This window comes from Sceloporus undulatus, chromosome 2 (genome assembly GCF_019175285.1).
Source record: "Sceloporus undulatus isolate JIND9_A2432 ecotype Alabama chromosome 2, SceUnd_v1.1, whole genome shotgun sequence".
NCBI lineage: Eukaryota > Metazoa > Chordata > Lepidosauria > Squamata > Phrynosomatidae > Sceloporus > Sceloporus undulatus.
The window spans coordinates 132,856,141-132,872,302 of record NC_056523.1 but is presented as its reverse complement, the minus strand read 5'-3'; the positions used below and the strand labels follow the sequence as shown (position 1 = coordinate 132,872,302).

At 37.9% G+C, this 16,162-nt stretch overlaps 1 protein-coding gene across 13 annotated transcripts in view; it reads left to right on the top strand.

The window, feature by feature from the left end:
* MAP2K4 (mitogen-activated protein kinase kinase 4) overlaps positions 1-16,162 on the top strand; it is a 67,266-nt gene that overhangs the window by 10,361 nt on the left and 40,743 nt on the right. For 7 of the 13 annotated variants that reach the window (XM_042449540.1, XM_042449532.1, XM_042449539.1 and 4 more), the window contains 2 exons: positions 557-589; positions 8,451-8,550. In XM_042449540.1, the coding sequence (XP_042305474.1) occupies positions 557-589; positions 8,451-8,550 (133 nt within the window). Of the gene's footprint in view, positions 1-556; positions 590-5,867; positions 6,011-8,450; positions 8,551-16,162 lie in introns of those variants that run through there. The other 6 variants (XM_042449544.1, XM_042449533.1, XM_042449543.1 and 3 more) reach the window with 2 other exon arrangements.

Genomic DNA, 16,162 nt, shown 5'->3' with positions numbered 1-16,162 from the left:
TCTGCCTGCATGTGATAGATGTGTAAAATTAAAGCTAGATATATACTGGTGGTGTGACTGTATAGGTATACTGTATAAGACTTGAACATTCATACAAGAGCATTCATTGCCTGATCTTTAAAGTACAAAAGTTGAAGAAGGAAGTGTTCCGAATGCATTGATTTTCAAGTATTTATTTGTAATCATTTTGTTACAGATGACATGGGAAACTTACTAGTAAAAAAGTTTAAGAAATGAAAATCACCATTTGTTCTTAACAAAGTTAACAATGAACTAATACTTAACCTCCGTAGTTGATCTGATCTGAATATCCATCTGATTTTCTGCTGATGTTTTGGACAGCATAGTATAACTCTAGAAGGCACTAACTGTTGGCAAGAAAGCTGAAATTGTTGGAATCCTTTCTTTGGAAGTCAGGCAGTCATTTTGCCTATGTCAAACTTTTTGTTTGGTGTTTCACTTTTTTAAAAAAAAAATGAACATTAAATGTGATTTTAAAGGTTATGCAAATTTGTAATTTCAGTAAATGAACTAGAACTTATTTTTTTTGCTTTAGGCTTTCAGATAAACTTCTGTGAAAAAGCACAAAGTAAGCTACATGTTTTTATAGTATTTGCTATTTTATTTTATTTTTATATCATTCTTGGTACTGGGAATGTGTCCACTGTTGATCTAACTAACCAGCCATGCATTAATACATGGGCAGAGCTTCCATTTTACATCGTGCTTCCAAATTCTGATTCCATAGATCTGTAAATGGTACTTCAATGAACCTTTCCCTTCTTGGAAGATAAACTAGATATGTGTTTCCATAGCTTATAGCTAAATCGTAACAAAGGAGGGATGTTTGCACTTTTCCAAATAAAATGTAATGAAATAATTTCTGTTTGGCTTTAGGTATTATCTTGGACAACTTTCTGAAAAACTATTCATAAGTACTGAGATTCTTTCAGTGGTTTTATGTAGTTCAGTTAGATTTCTTTCCCCTGCTTATCAAACTGCTTAAGAACAGTTTTATACTTGTTAGACCACCGCTTCAGTACTGTTTAGCTTTCTCGCAGTGGATTTCCATGATCTCTTGGATTCCTCTTACCTACTACTGGTGTCTGAGATGTACTGGAGATGCTGGCCAATAAAATATTGACCTCAGATACAGGAAGAATACGTGTTCTTCCACTGAATCAGAGCTCCCACCTTGGAGCTGTAGTGTTTTTATTTTAACAACCCACTATGTTTTCTATGTACTAAGTTTTATCTTTTCAAAGACTGAGTACATCCAGTGAAGCCCAGCTGTGCTTAAAGGTCGGAAAAACTTTTTGTTGGTGGATGCCAACCCATGTTTGGATGCTTAATGGAAGTTCTGCACAATTAATTTTTTCATTGTTTGATTCTCTTATGGCTTTCCTTTTTTATTGCTATGTTCACTATATCTTTATGATTGCCTGCCATGCTTTAGTGGGAACTTTATTGGAGACCAAAACATAGCATTGCTAGCATTTTTTCTTTTACTGTGTAAATCTTGCATAGTTGCACATGTCCATCATGCATTAATTCAGATTGCATATATTCTCATTTTTATGTGAATAATGGATGTGTGAAGTTAATAAATATATGTATTAAACATAAACCTATTTAATTTCAAAATGATGAGTGGTTTTTAAGCTGACTGATGTGTCAGTAATGTCTGTAAATTGTGTGGGGATTTTATGTCTGATACTCCCTAGGCTGTTGGTTGTGGCCAAGATGTGCAAAGCAGTTGGCTTGAGCCTACCACATCTTACCACTCAGCTTTTATAAAATCATAAATGTGTTTATCACTTGTAATCTGGTACTGTTGGTCCCATGGGAAATCACATTTTTAATCAATCATATATATATTTTTAATAAATCAAAGGGAGAAAATAGCCCCCCCCCCCCAAAAAAAAAACCCAACCTGAAAAGATCTAAGTGGTGGCTGAAAGAACTTGCATAGTCTCATAGAGTGTTTTCCCTGTCAGCATATTCATTGTTGTACAGAACATTAGTTTTTTTTATCTCTTGCCCCTGTTGTAGACAATGCTATTCCCATGGATGATGAAGTCTTAGTACTTAGCAATGTTGTCTGAGGACATAACAGATGTGAATGCTATTTATTTATATAGTTTAAAAAGCTGGTGGCAGTTGCTGGAATCTCAGATCCATGCTGTGGGAAGAGGGTAGGAGAGTAAAAAGATGGGATTGGATCTGAGGTAGAGGTTTGGGTATCCTTTTCACATATATTCCAGTCAGGTTTGATCTAAAACTACAGTATATCATTTTTTAAAAACCCTGTCAGGCCCTTTTGAAAACAATGAGACTGTTCATGTGATGCCCATTCCCCAGGGTGAGTGTAGTGTGGTTGCTAGCGTATTGGACTAAGTCTGGGGAAATCCAGATTCTAGCCCCTGGTCAACCATGAAATTCATCAGGTGTCATTGGGCTAGTCCTTGACTCTCATGCTCATCTTCCTCACATTTTATTTTTAGAGGATAAAATTTTGAGGTGGCGTAGCATTAACTTTTTGGAAGAAAAAAAGTGGAATATAAATAACAAAAAAAATCTGAGTATGATTGGGGCGGGCAGCTTCTGCTATCCCTGCCTATAACTATAACCATTTTGCTCATATTGTCATGACACAAGGACGCTGCCATAAGTATAGTCTGCTTTGTATTTCTCTCGTGGTGTTTATGGAGCTCGGTGAATTTGCAGCAATGAAAACTGTGTCACCTATGACCTAAACTCAGTTGTCCCCTGTGTCCCTTCCTTTTAAAGGCACTGAACCCAATCCATTCATTTATTCTTTCTTTTCACTGGCCTTTTTTAAAAAATGATGTTTAAAAAAGGATCACTCTTTCTTGTTTGTGACACATTTGATTTATACAAAACATACTGTTGGCAGCTTTTTGATAGTCCTCCCCTCTCCAGCTGCTATCCCCGAGCTTTTAGTAGAGAGATGGTGAGTAAAATCATAACCTGATCTTGGGGAATTGGAGAGGGCATTGATCTAATCAGAAATCTCCACTGAAGTGCAACTAGCAAGGAGTGTAGTTTAAATTGGGATAGAAATCATGTAGGTTGCAGATGTCATTGGAGTGAATCGTTCCTCTATTCCTCACCATTAGTTGTCCTACTAGGTGAAGGACCACATGTTTCCCACCTGTGGCCCAAATCCATGTGGCAGTCCCAATCAGAGTAGACCCACTGAAAGTGTAGAGTTTAGATAAGTTCCATATTTGGTAACCAAGTCAATTCATCCATTTTAGTTGGGACTGGAAATGGGATTTAGGTCTATGTTTCAATGAAAATATGGGGAGAATACAGTTTTCTCTAAGTCTGAAACAGTAGTGATTGACGAGCTTGATTTCCTAATCCTGCCTATTGGATTTTGGTGCCTATCTACTAGAACAGGAGTAGGAATCACAGTGTTCTCCATCTCTTGTTGGGCTGCAACTCCCAACATGTTTCACCATTAGTTATGTTGGTTAGAGCTGCTGGGACTTCCAGTCATGATTCCTATCTTTAAGCTACAACTTGAGAAAGATGAGGAATTGGAGGCTCTTCCTTTGAGGGGGGCAGATTCCAAGTTTTTGGTGTTAATTGTGTACCAAATCAGACATAGCTTTAGAGCAGTATGAATAAGAGGGAAGAGTAATCCATAGGATTTTCTATTTTCTCAATTGCATTGCTGACATGTGTTCAACTGTGAAAGTTAAAACTGTTTCTAAATTACACAAGGCTTCCATTAAATTGCCCCAAATAATATTGGTAGTGTTTGTACAGTGGACCCTTGTTATATGCTGGGGTTTGGTTCCAAGATCCCCTGTGTATAACAAAATCCGTGTATGCTCAAGTCCCATTAAATATAATGACATAGCAAAATGTTGTTCCTAATAAAAAATGGAAAATCAAGGTAAATTTATACTTTTTTGGAACATTTTCAAACCGTGTATGCTTAAATCCGTGTATAAAAAATCCGTGTATAAGAAGGGCCGACTGTATGTTTGATGGGAGATATTCAAATTATGTGAAGACTATTTAATACCATAATTAATAGGTGTGTGATCCCCTCAAAAGTAGGAAAACTGCAAATATAGGACATTGTTTTTGTTTTGTTTGTTTTTTTACCTGAGAGAACACTTCTTTAGGCATATATAGGTTGGCGAATTGCATGAGAGGACCCAGAGATTCCTAACTAAGGAGAGCATACTAATGAATTCTGAACCATTAAATTGGTGAAAGGGAAACCAGCAAATGTGTTTCTATGTGGGATGATGGTGACTGCAGTAAGATTTAACATTGAAATCAAAGCAGTCCCTGTTTTTTAAATGGGTAATGGGTGAGCTTAGTGCATGTGACCCCCTAAAAGTACAGTGGATCCTTGTTATACGCTGGGGTTTGGTTCCAAGATCTCCCGTGTATAACAAAATCCGTGTATGCTCAAGTCCCATTAAGTATAATGACATAGCAAAATGGTGTCCCTAATAAAAAATGGAACATCAAGGTAAATTTATACTTTTTTGGAACATTTTCAAACCGTGTATGCTTAAATCCGTGTATAAAAAATCCGTGTATAAGAAGGGCCGACTGTATCTTGAAATGAGGCTTATTTGTCAAATGTTACCATAATGGAGTGATGGCATTGAACTATTTAATGCTTGGCTAATGAGAGTGTTACTGTATTTCCTGGGGAAGAAAAAATGCAGTGCCATAATCTAGATGAGAGTTATGGTCTCTGTGTCCCAATTAAAAACAGAACAGCTCATTGATGTCCCTCCTATTGCATACATTTGGCTCGTAGTAACCAAGGATTAAGAAACCAAACCCAGCATGTTGTCTGTCCCATTTCCATAACCTTTCAGAGTTTAGGAAGCACAAATAATGTTAGGTTTGGGTAAAATATAGAGTTAGGAGCATTTTCCTTTTAAAGTAATATTTTCATCTTCAGAACAGCATTAGATAATGTCTTAGAACCTTCATTAGATAATGTCTTAAAAGCTTCCCAGTTTTTATGAATAAATGTAGCCCAGGTTGTCCAAGTAGGTATCAGAGAATGTTCTAGTTTTGAAGGCATGAGATAGAAATCCTTCCTCCTGTCATTGTGAAATCATTTATGAAGCTTTGAGGCTGTTTCAAGTCAAAGCTAGCTAGTACAGTACTGTTTTTGAACCTTGCCCATCCAGATTTATTTTCATATGCTGTAGACCTCAGGTTTTAAATAAGCAGCTTTTGAATGTTGCAGAGTTCCCTTGACTTGGCCCTCTCTACTGCATTTTGATACCATCCTCTCTTTTCCATTGCAAGAGATGACGGGGAAGATGAACCTTTGCCTTTAGCAGTAGTCTGCTAGTTAGACTAGCAGCATGATGTTAAATTAATAAGGCTGTGCCAGGACCTATATTCGGAATCGACAGATGGCCCCTTGGGGTGGTGGGATGCCACCCCTTTCCTAGCTGGATCGGGGCTGCAGCAACCTCACACCGCAGCCTCGAAAGGGTGCCATAGCTGTGGCAGCGCAACTATATGGTGCTCCTACAGTGCTGCGTCATTTGGATGCAGTGCTGGAGGAGTGCCATGATGCTGCGCGCTGTGTTGAGCAGTTGGTGGCATCATGGTGCCCTGGGGGCAGAGTCAGGGTGTGTATCATCTGGATGCGATGCCCCGACTCTGCCCACAGGCCAGCTTTCAGGCCGGTCGTTTTAGAGTCATTGTGAGATTGACTGCTCTGTATTTCTCAATGTAAGTGAAAACTTTGTCTTAACAATACATATAATAAGAAGTGGAATAGGATTGCAATGCTGTAAAAAGTAAATTACTTTTTTTTTGTCATTTTCAAAATGCTTGCTGTTTAGGTTAATTTGAATCACCAGTTGGTTGTTTGGCTGTTTTCTTGCACAATTTGATTTGAAATGCTGGGCCTGGAAGCTATACAGTGCAATCCTATGCATGTCTGCTCAGAGTAAATTATACTAGATTCAGTAGAGTTTACTCCCAGGTAAGTAAGTATAGGATTGCTGCCTATATCTAGCAAGCAGACGTCTGAAGTGGCCATTTGATTAATGGAAGCATGTCAGTAAATTATTCCCTTCCTCATTGTATTTCTAGAGGTGAAAGCAAGCACTCAAGTTTTACAGAGCAGTTTAAACTAATCTGTTTTATATTGTAACCTTAATCCCTGTTGTCTGAAAAGTGATGGGATGCATAAAAGTTTTCACATTGGGCATAAATACAGAAAGGATCCAAACCAGAATGGAAGTTTAGGCCATAGGCCTAAACCCTCCTATTTGAAATTTAATTCACTTCCAAGTAGTCAAAGTGCTTTTTGTTTTAATGTGGTGGATGTCAACCATCTCTGTTTAATCACAGGAATGTAAGCAAACTGTTTTGAAACATCAGTCCATTCTAAAATGAAAGTACATTTACTTCAGTTAGAATTGAAGTTGTTTTGAGAATTAATATTGAGTTAGGTTGGCAATTTTCATCCCTTTCATCACTGTGTTAAAGTAAGTCAAATTGAATCTAAACATTCTCTTTTTAAATGAAAATTTATACTGTATTTATTTTGTAATATTAGAATAGATTTTTTTTGTTAGACACGTTTATTTTGCACTGAAGTTTACTAAGTGTTATGTGTGTGTATTTTGGAACCTCATTATACCTCCTTTATTTGTCAGAGTCAGTCCTCCTGCTCCTCTGACCTGAAAACTAAGTGCTAGGGCTGAAAAGTATGGGAGACAGATTTATCCTCATCTGTTTAGGATTTAAAGGTGGACACCAACACTTTGAACTCAATGCAAATAACTGACTGACAACCAGTGTAGAGAAAAAATCCTTCACATGTGCAAGATCACACTTCCCTTTAGTAAGCAGCAATGAGATGAATGTCTCTTTTGCCTGAAGTCTTGACAAGATTTCATAACCTGATTGTATATTATATTGGCAATCTAAGATGTAGCCAAAGCTCATTTCTTACCTACACACACACACACACACACACTGCATCGAACAGTTCACTGGATCGGACCAATGATATCTATGCATCTACACATGCATACACCCTTATGGTAGCCAATAAGTGAGAAATTCATTGCTCTTAGCTCCCAACTTTCATGCGATCTTTTTGTGTAGTAAGGTTGAGGGCCCAAGTACAAGTAGTTTTTGTACCCCATAGGGCTCCCAAATTTAGTGAGGACAATTTTGAAACAGGAAATTGTCTTCAAATATATCTAAATGCTCTTTAGAAGGTGTAGTGGGCAATTTGTCCCCTCTGGACTATTTAGATCCAGGAAAAGCACCTTCCATTTTTATTATTTTTTTTTTGAACAGGAATAATGCAACCTCTGAGTTCCTTTCTGTTGGAGAATGGCTCTGCTGGGTCTTTAATGACCCAGAGAAGATCAAAAGCAGGGCAATCCCTCCACCAGGGACGTAGCTAGGATTTTAGGAAGGGGGGGTCCAGACTAAGTGCCACCATTATAATGGGGCTTGAGTGCAGCGCCGCAGCAGCACACACCATTCATTTTTCTAATGGAAGGGGGGGTCCGGACCCCCAGAACCCCCCCAGCTACGTCCCTGCCTCCGCTACACACACACACACACTTTAGGACAGGGGTGTACAAAGTACTGTGTAGTCCATGAGCCACATGCAGCCCCCATGGCAACTTTTGTGGTCCCCAAGGTCCTCCAAGAGGGAAACAATTGCTCTCAAATGTCCCCAGAAATCCTTTAGGAAAGACTTTTCCATCACATTTGGTGTGCTCCTGGGTCCCACTCATATTCCAAGTATGGTAAAAAAAATGCAAAATTTCTTTTGCTCCCAGATGCAAAAGATTGTAAGTGGCATTTCCATCCTATATTGGAGCCAAACTGGCCCAGTTTAGACCCAAGAGAGGTCTTTTTTGAAACAGGAAATGAGTTCTGATCAATTCTTGTTGTTAAAAAAGAGGCCTAGGAAGCCCCTAAAACATAGTGAACCCCCCTTGTCCCCTAGATAGCATTTGGGGACAAAAATCATATTCTTTGCTGAAGAAGTCGTGGGGTGTATGTGTGTGGCCCCTTAACCTTCCACAGTTGCCCACCCCTATTGTGGGCAGCATTTAAGAGAGAGAAAAGTTAGTATGTTTTTCTTGAGGATGTGGTGGGATGCAGCTATCCAAGGTCTCTTTTGGGCACAGTACAGTTAAAAAAAACCCTGTTTCAGGTGCTGACTAGCTTTATTTAGTTGGGTATTAAATATAGAACCTTATCCTTTGGCTTTTTTAGTGATGTTGTGGTTGTTATCATAATAGAAAATATTCACTGCTTTGATGAAACGTTCTTACATGTTGTGGGGAAAGAGTTTACTTTTTTCCTTGGTTTATTCCAAATATTCTTAATGCAGTAATCTGTGTTCTCTTGCCGACAAGAGTTTCTTTTTGTGTTTGTGTTTCTCTCAGGTAAGCGCAGAGCACTGAAGCTGAATTTTGCAAACCCACCTTTCAAATCTACAGCACGATTTACTTTGAACCCTGGAGTTCCTTTTCAGAATCCACACATGTGAGTATAAAGTTAGAAGTTTCATCAGCAGGAACCATTCTGAGCTATGAAAATAAAAGATTGTGGAGAGTTGGAAAGTGGGAGTAATCTGTGCTAAGAGACATAGCGAGTTCCATTTACACATATACTTTTGGAAGTTTGAACAATAATAAATTATTTTACCCACAGTCTTTGAGACTATTGCTTTGAAATGTACATAAAAAGTCCTGTCACTTGCTGGTAAATTACCTCCTTATAGCTAATCCAGTCACTGATTATGCTGATGGCTACTTGCTACTTTTCAACTTGGCAAAGTTCTTGTCTCTGCATATTCTTAGTCCTAAAATTGAGAAGAGTCTTTTAAAAATCAAAATGACAAAACGCAAGGTGCATGAAATTACTAGAACGTGGTAAGTTTCCCAGAAAGAGTGCTTTATATGGTTTTATATATAGATGCAGTATTATTTAGAGTATGATGAAACCGGACATTTAACATAACACAATGCTTCTTGAAATCTAAGCCTTGTGTCCTCAGATCCACCAATCTGGGATTGATGGGTGACCACTCAGGTTCCAAGTGTAGTAAAATTATCAGCTCTTCATATTCTCTGGTAAGATTTCAGACATCTAGATCCTGAACAGTTTTTCCAGACTATTGGACTTCAGTTGGAATTGCCTTGTATTGTCCAATATATTGTTCCTTTGCTTTGTTGTATATGTTACTGCTTGCTCGTGAAGCTTAGAGCTCTCTTTCGTGTAAATATATCCATTTTATTCCTTCATTTTGAAATTTCTTCTCTGCTTTGATTCTATATCTAGTCACGTAATTATTGCAGGCTATAGGAAAAGATTCCTGATGTTTTTACATCTGAAAGCTAGAACATATGTGTTCTGAATGCTACAGAATGTGGCCCTCTCAAACAGATGTTATTATAAAATGTCAAGCTTCTCATCCAAAGAGATTTGTCCTGGTGTTCTGCCATCTTAGTACCACATTCCATAAAATGCCCTATGATTTTTCAGGACTCAGGATATTAGTTTCCATATTAGAATGTCTCAGATCAAATCTTTTCACACTAGTTTCTCGCTTCCTTTCTTTCTTCAATAGTTTTTCATTGCTTTTTTCCTTCAAGCTTTCCTCTTTGATGGGTTTTCCCTTTACAAGAGACCTGTTCTGGGTCAAATAGCCCATCACCTACTTGTAGTGGCTTTCTTTTGTAGTGCCATTTTTCATCCAATGAATTTCTGAATTGGAATTTTTCTGGACAGCAATTTTTGTAGGTGGTAATAAATTAAACTCTTGCTTCAAATAAAAAACCCTCCAATTTCAGTCAGAGCAACTTACTGACGGTATTGCTTTGAGCTCAAGAATATTTTGATGCCGTATATTTGTGGAAGACAAAAAAAATGTTTTTCTGTGCATATGAGCTTTCCAAAACTATTGTGAATTTTGGATCATTCTAGGCCAAGCATTGTTTAGTGCAGAAGATAAACATATTCTTTATACGAAACTGAGAATTCTGTGGCAAAAATACAGAAGAAGCATTCCCTTTAAGAATAAATCTAGACTGTAGTCTGTGAGAATAATCTTGTTTGCATTGTTTCTGATGCATTGAATAATAATTTAGAAATCAGGGAGACTAGTTTTATTCATTTCAACCTCTTTTCTGGAATAATTTATTTGGGGGAGTTTAAATTACAGCCCTATATGGCCTTATCTGGAGATAAGCCCCAGTAGACACATTGGGACTTTCTTATTATTATTCATGTACAGAACTCGCTGAAGTTTTCAAAGGTAAAGACCTTTGACATGTCATATATCTCAGGTTCATTCTTCCTTCAGATTAGATTCCATAAGCAGATATATTAACGGATAACAATTACATCTAAAAATAATTTTCACATCCTTTTGAAACACTTTTATCTAAAACAGGTTAACATTATCCTCATATCCTTTCATCCATGGCGTTTTTTAGTTACTCTACTACCTTCTATGGAAGTCCAAATCTAATAGCACAGAGAGAATTTATTGTGATTAAATAAAATCCTGCTTGTGATCTCTTTTCTTTTTTTATAGTTGGTTGCTGGCATTGATTTTAAATGCAACCTAAGTACACCTGTGTTGACAGATTTTGTGATACAGTTTGTTGTTCTATTCATCCAGGTGGCAAGTTCAGATAATTTCTCCTGTAAGGTTAGGCCTTTGGGTTTTGGATGCAGTGTTTTGGAGGCTTTACCTTCTAACCTTTTGAAATTTATGGGCAGTCTGATCAGTGTTTGTGTCCATGATGGTAATGTAAGAGGATTTAGTTATTGATGTGTTACTGCCCACAAAAATTAATCGCCTATTAGGTATATTTTGTTTGGTTGACAGGCTATGATCAGGGACTGGTTAGGCTGCAGTGATGAATTTTGCCGGTAAGAAACTCTGGCCCTTTACAGACAACCAAAATAAAGCTGCTTCGAGTCACTTTGGAGGTACAGTGCTTCCTCGGGTTACGAAATTAATTCGTTCCGCGGCCGCTTTCGTAACCCGAAAAGCCTTCGTAAGCCGAAATGCCATAGGCGCTAATGGGGAAAAGCCGCGATTCCGTGCGAAAAAGCCGAAAAAAGCACCAAAATTTTTTTCGTAACCCGAAAAAACATTCGTAACCCGGAACAATTATTTCCTATGGGATTTTTTCGTATCCCGGAAATTTCGTAACCTGGGTATTTCGTATCCCGAGGTACCACTGTATGGTGTTTCAATGATGCATGCATTCTAAGAGTCTGGAAGCTGTACCAAAGGTGCACTCCAGTCCTTAGGACTGGAGCATGGCTTTGGTGCGGCTTCTGGACTCTTAGGATGCATGTATCATTGAAACACCATACCTCCAAAGTGACTCGAAGCAGCTTTATTTTGGCTGTCTGTATGAGGCCCATGGCTTTTATTACATGCAGGATGAGAAAAGGATGTCTCTTCTTTAAAACAATTTATTCTTCTGCATCTATGAAGGAGCATACAAAAGCATAGAGTTAGGTCATGTGGTTTCTAAAGGGAATAAATAAAAAAAATGTGCTTGTTGGATGTTCTGTTTGGAAGGAAGATCCGATTTTAGCATTATTGTACTGTACATTGCTTTTTGTGGAACTTGTGCTCTGTCTGTTACTTTCTTCAAGAGAAGGATGCCTGGCTTGAATAGCACCTGGATGTGATAGTTTCGTCTAAACTTTCCTGCCAGTATACCTCTAAGATAGAATGTATTCTGTTTCTGCCTGTCATCTTGATAACTAGTAAGAAAGGATTTTTAAAATTTGTAGTATAGATGATGTTTTATATATTGTCCTTGTGATTAAAAATAGTAAAACATAATGCAGTCTTTCAGTGGTGAGGCTCATGCCGCCCTCCAGGTGGGGCTGAATTGCAGTTCCCATCAGTCTGAACCAGCATAGCCAGTGGTAAGGAATTTCTAGGCACTGTAGTTCAGCAACATCTGGACAGCAGCATGGTTTCCATTCAACTGTCTATTTTTATTGGTCCTAGAATTCTAATTTGACAAATACAAGAAGTAGTTTTTTTGGAAAACAAAAGTTGAGTAGTTATTCTGATCTTGGTGATTTAGCCAAAACATGCTTGTAGGTCAGCTTGATTTTGTTCTCCTGAACACTTGCATTGGATGTCAACATACTGTATAATTGTTTTTGGATTGATAGATTGCCCAGTTTGTGATCTGTAAACTTTTGCATTGGTTGTTTCACCATGGATGCTACATCAATTGTCTAGACTCTAAAGTTTCACTTATGCACATATTGTTACACTGTGTGCTATTCTGTCATCTTTTGTGTTTCTGGGCTGCCTTCAGATTGGTTTTTGGATATAGAGATAGAACTAAGGGCCAGATTTTTATACAGATTGCTAACAGATTATTCTGAAAGCTTGTGGAGGTTTCAGATCAATACACACTTTTTTTTGTGCAGGAATTTGTTTAAAAATTGGTGTAAAAAAGTAGAATTTGTACAATGACATATACAGCATCTGATAGGTGACTGAAAGAACAGTAATGCCATGAAACTCAAGTATTCATCTTCTCTTCCACCCCTCACCCCCCTGCACCATTACAGTGTTGTTGGAACTGTCAAAGGCTCCTATAGTGAATCATGGGCAGTCTAGAACTACAGTTGTCCCTCCATATTCGCTAGGGTCAAGACCCCCATGAATATGGAAAAGCCATATGGAAAAACAAATAACAAAAACACTGTTTTTACCTGAGAGGACACCTCTCTAGGAATCTCTAGGTCTTCCAGTGCAACTCTGTGGTCAATGTCCAACATACACTGATCATAGAATTGCACTGGAGTAGCTACAAATGGTCTTTCAGTGCAACTTTTAGTTAAAGTTGATCACAGAGTTGCACTAGAGGACCTAGACAGCCCTAGAGAGAACATATTAATGAAATCTGTGAATAATCAAATCCGCAAATATCAAAGCCACAAATATGGAGGGATGACTGTATTACTTGACACATTTTTGCTCTTCAGTGGATGAATATTTGACATTTCTGTGCTGCCAGTTTCCTAATATGCAGCATCTGAGGAAGTCGACTGAAGTCTACAAAAGCTTATGTTATCGGTTTCTTACTCTCAGGCAGCATCCACACTGCAGAAATAATCCAGGTCGATACCACTTTAACTGCCATTATTTGATGCCATGGAATTCTGGGAACTGTAGTTTTGTGAGACATTTAGCCACCTCTGTCAGAGAGCTCTGATGCCATGACAAACTGTAATTCTTAGGATTCTATATCATTGAGCCATGGCAGTTAAGATGGTGTCAACCTAGGTTATTTCTGCAGTGCAGTCTTGAATATGCTACAAGATCCCTTTTCATACTGATCCAGACTAACAGCTATGTCTTTGAATTGCTGCCAGATTGGAACGGATTAGGATTAAGGGTCTTGGCTCCAGGATAAGGTCACAAATGGGAACTGTAACCCATTTCCACACAGTGACAAGCATGCTTGTTCCCTGCTGCATCATAGAATAATAGAATTATAGAGTTGCTGTGTTGTGCAGTGGCTGCTAAAGAGCCAGAAGAATATGTACATAGCTTTTATTGAAAGTGAGGTGGAGTTTCCCCAGGTTGGTCCTCATCTACAGTATATACTGGTCTATAAATATAAAAATGTATGCCCAAAAATTGACCCCAAAATTCCAGGTCGTCTTATTTACAGGTCAGTATGGTAATGTGATAGCAACTCTTTCAGATTTCCCCATGCAGTTTCTTTCTGTCCTGAGCCAAGCAGAAAGAGTCCTGGGTGATTAATTGCTATTAAACAAACAAACAGAGTCTCTGTCCTGGCCACTGATATCCGAGGAATGAAGGCTGAAACCAAAGTTGAAATGCTAAAGCAAAAAGCCTGTTGTTGCATGCACACATATACACACACTGAAGGAGCCTCCAAGTTAACCTGCCCTCGACTTACACATGAGGTCGACTTATAGTTGAGTATATACGGTAATTACTGGGGTTCATCTACCGCACAGCATATTGTAGCAGTCATTAGTTCACAGAATTGGACACATCTCTTCAAAACAAGTGGCACTTCAAATGCAAACAAACATTCAAACAGAGTAGTATTTTGTTGCATTTATGTTTGATCAGAAAGCATTATATTCAGATCTTGAACACCAACAATTCAGTATTCCTATTCTGTATATCCTTTTTTTCTTGCTTAGTGCTGTAAAACTGACAGCAGTGTGGGGGGAAAAAAGAGATGTGGCTGGAAAGCTTAGAACTTGGATTTGGAAATGATCCCAACATTCACCTTTTCTTCTTGTGTAAAAAATCATTCGCTTCTCTTCAGAAACAAGAATTATTGAAAACTTCCAGGTGTAAGAGACACCTTTTATAGAATGATATGCCATGACATTGAATGTTTGTCTTCCTAAGATGAGTGTTAGCTTTGGCCACCCTAAACTAGTTTTAAAGGATTCACTAGAGGGGTAAGCTTCAGACCTGGATGGAAATTAACTGATATCTTGACTGTGAAGATTGTGGAACAGTGGAAGAATTCCCAAACAATTGGCATTGTCTTAGATAAAACCAAAAAAAGGAAACACTGCTGCCATTAAGGTGTGTTCATTGGATGTGCCTGTTCTTGGCTTTCTGCATCTAGAATTGATGAGATAGTATTAGATTGTTAGCTGTCTGTCTTGTAGCTATTTTCTGTCTTCAGAGTCTCTGTGCTCTCCCACTTATGGTTCCTGTATAGGACAGTTGCAGACCATTCTGGAACTTTAGCCAAACAGCTGGTATTCATGTCCTCTTCCCTTGAGCAGAGGTTTGAAATTAACTTTATGTGCATAAGGATTGGAACAAACACCTTCCCACTCTGGATCCCCCCCCCCCCTTTTGACTGAGAGTCAGAATTGAGGAGTGAAATGCAATCTTCCATTACACTTTGTTCAGGTGGTATGGATATTACCAGTCAATATCTGCTGAGATAGAACTAATCACAGGAAAATTTCAGAATTCTGAAATGACTGTATTGATGTAATGCTTATGACCATGGCAGATAATATAGTTCATTGTATTTCACACTATAGCTGAAATGAGAGTAGATAGTCAAGATGAGGACAGATAACAAGAAGGATTATAGTATATGACTGGTAATTTTATCTCCATTGTCATATATAAACATTCTTACCATTTCACACTTCAGAAGAGTGCCTTGAAAATACGTGCTGCTTTTGGCAGTGTACTCTGACACTTGATTGGATCATTAAGTGTCTGTCTTTATCCATTACATTGTCTTAAGGTTTATATGTACAGAATACCTTCAGCAGTGAGTTATTTATTCATCTTGCTTTTTATATTTGCCAGGAAGTCATTTATCCCATATTTACACATTCCTGTTAGAGCTCTTGACCTGACTGAGAAATCAGGTGAACTTTCTCTCCTCTTCTTACTCATGAGTGTTTAGTTGGATATTTAGTTATTTATTGAAATAATTTTTAAAAATTGCTAAGCAGCAGAAGGAGAACCAACATGACAGATATTACTCTATGCTTGGTTAGTAGGGGACCCAGTAGATTTTGGTATGTCGTTTTCATGAGCATATTGTCTTGACATTTAGTTTATATTTGTGTAAACATATTTTCCCATGACTTCTATCCTGTATTAAAGAAATAGTTTTCTCAAAGTTAGAGTAGGACATTTCTTACCTGGAAATATTTGTGGAAAGTTCGGATCCAGAAAATCTTACTTGTTCTTTAAGTAATTGAAGAATCGATAGTGAAAGCTAGGTCATAGCTCTTACAGTTATTCAGAGAAGGGCTCAATTTACTGTACCCTAAAAAAATCAGGTAGTAGCCTACCACTCCTGATTGGTGGATCCAAGACACAAGCAGTAGTTTTCAGGTAAGAAATTTTCCTTTTTCAAAACAACAGTGTGAAACACTAAGGTTGTAAAAATGTAGTAATTTGTGCTGTGGAGGACCCTTTCATGTTTTATTCATTTTAATTAACAATTTAATCACAGGTAATTCATACAATAAAGAATGCAGTTGAAATTAACATTCTTCCAAAATAAGTTCTACTGGAATTAAGTCCTATATATTTTAGCTGGGTTTAATTCTAAGAAAGTTTGCTTCA